The sequence below is a fragment of the Mus caroli genome, chromosome 19, assembly GCF_900094665.2.
Source record: "Mus caroli chromosome 19, CAROLI_EIJ_v1.1, whole genome shotgun sequence".
Classification (NCBI taxonomy): domain Eukaryota; kingdom Metazoa; phylum Chordata; class Mammalia; order Rodentia; family Muridae; genus Mus; species Mus caroli.
Genome location: NC_034588.1, coordinates 6,030,459 through 6,038,500, shown reverse-complemented (window position 1 = coordinate 6,038,500; position 8,042 = coordinate 6,030,459). Strand labels below are relative to the sequence as shown.

The window sequence follows — 8,042 nt, the reverse complement described above, 5'->3', positions numbered from 1 at the left end:
ACGCGCCGAGGGTGCTCTTAAAATGGCGGTCCCCAGCGTTCCCAATAGGGAACGATCCCTTACGCGGTCCTCTGGTCTTAAAATGGCTGCCCCTGCCCTCTCGAAGTAGAGTCAGGTTCTCTGTCCCATAGAATCTGGAACTAGACATGTTTTGGAGACCAATCACGGGGAGTGGGGATGGGAGACACCTAAAGAGGTCACGGGTTCATAAGTTCAGTGTGGTGACCAACACTCCGGAGGTGTTGGACACACACACAGAGGCAGATGGATCTCTGAGTTCCAAGCCAGCCACCACAACACACAATACACAATGAAATCCTGACTTAAAACAACCAGTCACTAGGACTGGGACCCAAGAAGCACAGAGTGAGCTTTGCATAAGAATCTCGCCTGAGTAGAGGTTCCCTGTGTGTTAAACAGTCCATCTTGGAGCACCCTGTTCCTTCGTCTCTCTGGGATCTAAATAAGTAATACATTTGTTTTCTTGTTGAATTGGGGCTTTTTTATTTTCTCCTCAAGGTAACTGAAAACATCTTAAGGGTTCAGAATGATGTCCGACTGGAAACCATGTCTCAAGAATGCCTCCTAGAATGAGACCCGGCAAAGGTTTAGGAGACCCAGACCACCTCCTAGAAGCTTTTTGGTCTAAGAGTGAATGTACATATATGTTTTGGATCCTGGGCTACATTTAACTGTCCTGTTGTTTTTGTTTGTTTGTTTGTTTTTGTTTTTTTCTTTTTGGTTTTTCGAGACAGGATTTCTCTGTATAGCCCTGGCTGTCCTGGAACTTACTTTGTAGACAGGGCTGGCCTCAAACTCAGAAATTCGCCTGCCTCTGCCTCCCTGAATGCTGGGATTAAAGGCGTGCGCCACCACACCCGGCTGTTCTAGTTGTTTTGAGTGACAAATCTTTCTGGGGTAGGAAGGTCTAATTATTCCCTGGGTGTCATAACCAAATGGCTTAACAGGTACAGGTGTTTGACTGCAGGTCCAGTGAGTTTCAACCATCAAGGTGGTGGGGGAGAACTCAAAAGAGTTTTTCTGACTCCACAAGAGTATGCCTGCACACTTTCACTCTAGAGCGAGTGCATGCACACACACAGAGACTTCAGTATTTTATAACCCTTTCTTCTTCTTTTTTTGTGAAAACCCCAGAAAGGATCCTTGTTATAACCCCTGCCCCCTCTAGAATGCAATAGGTGCCTAATTCCTAATAAAATGTTTTTTTCTATGTGTACATGCTTAAACTGTACACAGGGAGTAGCAAGAGACTAAAAACCCCTTTTCTACTGTATCAGTGTTGGGCAAATACCAGGGTCGTAAGACTAATCTCTTTATCAGCTCAGATGTGGTAAAAAGCCAAGTGCTTAAAATGTGTTATTAGGTTAATCCTTGCCCTACCTTATCCTCTAAAATACCCATCTTAGTTTTCTCATGCAATTTGATACCTATTCAAATTAGGAGTGACTATCTGGCTGAGAAGAAACAGGCCTAGCAACTAGTACAGACAAGGTGTAAGCTGTTTCAGAGTAGGGCTAGAAGAGGGTTCTCAGGAGTCACATGGTGGCTTACAAACTGATCTTAACTCCACTTCAAGAGGACCCAATGCCCTCTTCTTACTCTGCATGCACCAGACACAAGCATGGTACACACAGATATACGCAGACAAAACAGTCATGGGTATAAATCTTAGGACTAGACCATCAGTGGATTGAGACAGGGTCTGAACTCCTGATCCTCCTGCCTCCCAACTCCAAGTGCTCAGATCACATACATACACCAGTATAAGCTACCGTTGTTTGTTTTTGAAACAGGGTCTTGCTCTGCAGGCCAAGTTGATCTGGAATATTCTGATTTTGAATTCATAGCATTTCTCCTGTCTTGGCCTATCTAGTGTGAAGACAGAGGCATTTGATATCATGTCAGGCTGAACACTAATTATAATCAGCTCCAATGGAGCCTAAGATGGTTCAGTGGGTAAAAGTTCCTGTCATCACGCCTGATGACTGGATTCAATTCCTGAGTCCTAACTGGTAGAAAGGAGACTCCCAAGTCATCCTTCCATCTTTATAGGTGTACTGTGGCTCATGTGTGCTAACAGGCAAAAAGCCAAAAGTCCTACTGACCCTGGTATGGTTGCAGCCTAGGCTACAATAGCCAATACCCAGCTTCAAAACAACAAAAACAAAATAAAGTTTCTGTAGCTTTCATTCTTCAAATTCAATAGAAAAATGAAGACTTTCCTTCTCAGGTAAATATCACATACTTAATGATTTCATAAACAAAACATCAAATATCCAACTGACTATTTTAGCAGAGCCCAAGAGTTAAAATTTCCATTCTAATGGCTCAAGATCTTAGTACAAGCGGGATAGAGATGGCTCAGTGGTTAGGAGCACTGGCTGCTCTTGCAGAGAGTCAGGATTCAGAGTTCCTAGCTCCACCATTTAAAAGGATTTTTTTTTTTTTGTCTATTTTAAAATTTTGTATTTATGTTTTTGTTTTTTAATGTTGTATGGTTCAGACACACCAGAAGAGGGCATCCGATCCCATTACAAATGGTTGTAATGTGCCATGTGGTTGCTGGGAATTGAACTCAAGACCTCTGGAATAGCAGTCAGTGCTCTTAAACCACTGAACCATCTCTCCAGCCCTAGCACCACCATTTAAGCTCACAACCATGGGATATTCCAGTTCCAGGGGATCCAATGCCCTCTTCTAGCCTCCAAAGGTACTGCACATGTGGTAGACCCAGATGCAGGTAAAACACTTGTATACATAAATAAATTAGTTACTCTAAGCACACACCAGGTTGACAGATTCCTATGTAGCTAGTTCCAAGTGAAGGCGTAGAGAAGAGCACAGCCGTCATATATATAGAGGCCATTCTCGGCCGTAACCAGTGCATCTTGATAACTAAGCACTAAAAAATAGATGGCTTGGCACGTCACCAAAGTTTGGCAATTTGTGTTTGGTCCTTGGAACTTGTATAAGGATAGGAGAAAGACTCCACAAAGTTGTCTCTGACCACCATGTGACTCATCCCCATTTTCTGAATGAACACTCGATCCCTGTGCACTTCTGTGCACATACCAAAATTTAAAATAGGTGATTAAGATGGTTATAGTGAAAAACATGTATAAATGCAGCATTTTGAGTTTTAAGGCATGATGATCAAGAGTTCCAGGCCAGTCTGGGATACAAGGAGATTCTGCCTCAAAATAAATTATTTTGAAAGAATACATTATTAAAATAAACACTTCCATGATCATTCCAGTCAGTGCAGCCACAGGAGATAGGAAAATTCAATCCAAATGGTTATTTATTCTAAAACTGGAACTACTGTGTCTACATTTTTTGCCAGAATGGTGTAATGAGAACAGGGTAAGAGTTACATATGTAAACAATGACACAGTTACATTTTTAAAAATGGAACCCCCCCTCCCCCGTTTTTTTTACTGGCCACTTCCAAGAATGCTTTACAGGTTGTGCAAAAACATTTACAGGCTCCATGTGGTGTTTGTTTACAAGCTTTTCCATCTACAACTACAACAGACATCTGATAAAACACTAAACAACTCTTTTAAGGAAAACAAAACCAAGGATTCCTCTTATTACCATAATCTACACCCCACACCCGTCCCAATAACATTTCTTTTCATAATAAAAACACAAGACAGAAACAAAATGTAGACGTCCACTTTGATGCAGGAGACCTCCTGAACAGACCCAACAAGGATGTGGCAGTGTCATTCTCCATTCCACTAGAAAAACAGCTTTTTTTTTTAAAAAAAAAAAGACTTTGACTTTTCTGGTGTTGAAAATCAACAGCGAGTATACTCTCTGACCCCTGTTGCCTCAAACTTCAGTGTTAAGTTTCTGCACTTTTGAGGGCTCTACCACCTAAAATCTAGGTCACAGAGTACCGTCAAAGTGTCATTTGTTGGAGGACTAAACATCTGAAGGGGCAGCTTCTGCCTCTGGAAATTAAGTTTCCTATTATAACATAATCTTCTTCTAAGGGGATTTCTTTGGGCTCCAGTTTCTATCTTCCTGCCCTGACATTATAAACAACGCTTTCTCAAACTCCCTGATACCAGCGAGTTACAAAAGATGCAATCATTCCACCCACTGCCACACACAAACCCGTTTGTGGCACCATAAGGGACAAGTGCAATAGAAAAGACACAGTATGAGCACGCGTCTCTCCTCCCAGGCCCACTGCAGACTTGGAAAGAGGTCCTTGAGCAGAACGGTGTGTCCTAACAAACCAGGACTCAGAATGAGGTCTGCACACCCTGAGAAGCCTTGCCTGTGTGGGAAGGACATCAGGACAGGGAAGATTCAAATCTCAGCACAAGTTTAAACAAGAGAACTGCTCAGGCAAGGAAGTGGAAGTGAAGTATGTCCTAGTAGCTCAGCCCAGAGGTTTTCTCACCAGGAAGTGCTGTAGGATGCTGCTGCTGAGTAAGCTTTTAGCTAAGCAAGATGATGATTTAAATTGAAGATCAATATTGAAAGCGCATTGCTATATCCTGCTCACATTCTTGAACCCAACAACCTTTAGCTATTCTGTCAAGAACTGGGAGGGTGTTGTTACAGTTACAAACTATATGATCCCAAATGAAGTCTCTTGATAAGAGGCCTCTCTGGGGACTTGAAGGGAAGCACCCTTGAAGGAATCCTGTTTCAACAAGTTGGGAAAAGGTGTTTCCTTGCACACACCCATACACACATTCACATAGTCTTTCCAAGTTTCTGCAGCCCAACTCAGCTGCCTCCTACCCCCCTCCCCCAACCCCTTTCTACTCACTCTCTACCTGTGTATCAAAACAAAAACAAAAACAAAAAACAGCAGCAGGGCAGAGCCCCCTACATTGTATAAAATAGTTTCACTTCTCAGCACCTGGGCCTGACAGCCCACACCACAGGATTCACCTATATACATATCTTGACGCAGTAAACAAAAGTCTTGCTGCGTATTTCTGTGAGCTGAAACCCTGAGAATCATTCCTTCCCTCACACTTGTAAGAGGCAGGCAATATTAGTAAATGATTCCAGAGATCTCTTGCCTCTATCAACTAGGAAGACAGAGACTAGGGACTGGCAAATCACCATCTTCAGACTAAGGGCTGTGTTCCCACCCTCCTCCAGACTTTACAGGAATTTACTGAATATAATATAGATAGGGACAAAGTATTATGCTCTGCGGTCCCCAAGAGCCCCCGTTCCCCTTGGCCTGGGAATCCTATATACTAGAACCACCCAACTAGCAGTCTCTGTGCCTTAGGCAGACAGCACAAAGGCACAATAAGTGGACAATCTATTACCTCAATAGCCCAAGAAGGAAAGGTTGGTAAAGAAAATACAAACGGTTAGTTGGTGCAAGTGATTGATAACAGCCAATTGTTTATTTCCACTGCCCTGTTCACAGGCACTCCCTCTGCCCCTGCTCCTGTCTCCTCTGTTTGCTCCTAACTGCTAGCAGATTCCCTCATGCTGTTCCCCTTCTCCCCACAACACTCTCCCTTACTGGGCTACCAATCCACCTGTCTTAGAATGCTGGAGGTGTCAGTTTTAGTTCTTTTCCTATCCAGCTGCAGGGTACAGAATAGGCAGCTCTAAGTGCTGCTTTCTGTGCAAATGGTTTTTTGATTACAAATAACCTAACTAGGTTTGAAATGTTTTATAGAATAAGACAATATTTTTTTTCAACAAACTTTAAAAAAAATGTACAGTTTTGTTTCCACTCCCCCCTCCCCCACCCTTACTTGCACACCCTCCCCCCAACCACCCCTCCCTGGCAGCTCAGCCCCACCCCGACAGCCCCTGTTTTCCTTGGTTGTGTTTTAGGGGGTGCCTGGCACCCCCAGAGATTCAGCTTCATGGCTGACAGGCGAAAACAGCAGGGGCTTCACCGATACCCTTGGTAACCGTAGTAATTCCTGTAGTATCGGTCTCTGTCCTGTTGGTGGTGGTAGTAGTAATTCTGCCACTAGAAGAGAGGGAAACCCCATTACTTAGAGCCAGAGCTGGCTGAGGATGAAGAGGCATGACACTCATCCATCCAGCTGGTCCTGTCCCCTTCACCCTCAATCTACCCCAAGATAATACTCACATCCCGGTTGTATTGTCTGTAATAGTCTCTGTATCTGTTGTACTCATAATCTCGACTGTAGAATCGTTCATAGTCACCTCTGTATCGATCATAGAAATTACGGTAGCCCTGAGGAAGGAGAGAGAGGAGTGTTGACGATATATGGGTCTTCAAAAGTACACCCCAGTTTCCCATTACTGAACAAGATATATTTCATCTTGACACTGTAAGCAGGGTAAATTCTTTTCCCGGGTTAAATTCTTCCAGATAAACATATTAAGTGGGCAAAACCCTAAAGCCCTAAGAAAACAGCCCAAACCCCTCTGCTCCCCCAAGTCAATAGGAATGGCTTCACAGCCCAGAGGGAGGAGCAGGAGAGCTGCACTCACCCCTCTGTTTCCAGACTGCCCCCAGTACTGCTGCCCGTAGGCCCGGTTGTCGTAGCCTCGGCGCTGCCCGCCCACTGGAAGAGAAATGGAGAGGGCGCTCAGACAGCTGGCATGGGGTCCTGGCTCCACATCTGAGTGGAAATCAAAAAGCTGGAGCCAAAGGCAATACTACGGGAGGAGGAGGCTTGCTCTGGCCAGGCGCACACACGGTTAATTAAAGCACCAGCCAGGATCTTTTATTAAAAGAGTCTGAGAGGGGAGGGCACAAGAATAGACACAAGAAAACAAAGCCACCCTGATTCTGAAGCTCTCCAATCCTGCAAAAACATCTTAGATGACAAAAGGATACATGGCAGAGTTAGAAACTGCCATTCCAGGATCAGACTCTCAGCCCAGAAAGGGGTCAGAGATGTCTGTCATATAGCCTATACCTATCACTGTACAGAAAGAAAACAAAATCTGCATTAATCAAGGCTAGGAACCAGTTATTCCCAGTGTCTAGGACATAGCTAACACCAAGCACCTTCTGATTTACAGTTGCACACACATAAACACATACTTTAAAAGGAGCAATTATAAATATACACTGGGGATTTAACTGACAAACTAGACATTCTGAGGGAAAATTAATCCCACTAATAACTAACTTCCTTTGTAACACTCTAAAATGAGGAAGAATCCATTCAGTTTTGTCTGCGAAACTGGACTGATTTAATAAAGCCTCAAGTGATCTTAAGATGAGAATTAGATCTCACTGCACATCCTTAAGACTGCAGTGAAGTGGGGAACCAACTTGTTTGCCTGCATGGAAACTAGGCATATGATGAGGCTCTGTACTGTTTCAAGGGATGGTATTTCTGTCCCCAGTAACTATTTTCTGGCTGAAAGACTGTGGGGAAAGTTTATGAAGCAGGGGGTAAAGGGCACAAGAAGAAGAAAGAAGCTTTATCAGGAAGGCTGCTCACTGTGGGCAGCCAGGTCTCCAGGACTCACCATAGCCTTGGCCTCGGCTTCGGTTCTGCCGGTTTCTCTTGTTGCGGTTGTTCCGGCGGTTTGTACGCTTCTCAGAGGGGGGCAGTAGCTTCCTTGCTTCCTCCTTGTATTTAGTAACAATGGGTTGAGCTTCCTCCTTTTCCAGCTCCCCATATGTCACCTCATCCATATAGTCGCATTTCTCAGGTAGAGAGAAGTTGGCTATAAGAATAAGAAAGAAGCTTGTGGGCCTAGAAAGTGCACAGACAGGGTAAGAATGCATGAAAATCTACCAGAGGAAGCATACTTTAGTTTTGGGTGGTGTCTTAGTCAGGGTTTCTTTTCCTGCACAAACATCATGACCAAGAAGCAATTGGGGAGGAAAGGGTTTATTCGGCTTACACTTCCATACTGCTGTTCATCACCAAGGAAGTCAGGACTGGAATTCAAGCAGGTCAGAAAGCAGGAGCTGATGCAGAAGCCATGGAAGGATGTTCTTTACTGGCTTGCTTCTCCTGGCTTGCTCAGCCTGCTCTCTTATAGAACCAAGACTACCAGCCCAGGGATGGTCCCACCCACAAGGG

General features: G+C 44.2%; 1 protein-coding gene across 1 annotated transcript in view; it reads right to left on the bottom strand.

Moving 5' to 3' along the window:
* Positions 1 to 3,304: 3,304 nt before the first annotated feature.
* Hnrnpul2 (heterogeneous nuclear ribonucleoprotein U like 2) overlaps positions 3,305 to 8,042 on the bottom strand; it is a 15,171-nt gene continuing 10,433 nt past the window's right edge. Inside the window, exons 11-14 of the mRNA XM_021151858.1 lie at positions 7,480 to 7,680; positions 6,487 to 6,560; positions 6,119 to 6,226; positions 3,305 to 5,995 (exon numbers count right to left, since the gene is read on the bottom strand). Coding sequence (XP_021007517.1) covers positions 5,915 to 5,995; positions 6,119 to 6,226; positions 6,487 to 6,560; positions 7,480 to 7,680 — 464 coding nt within the window. The 3' untranslated portion in view covers positions 3,305 to 5,914. The remainder of the gene's footprint in view (positions 5,996 to 6,118; positions 6,227 to 6,486; positions 6,561 to 7,479; positions 7,681 to 8,042) is intronic.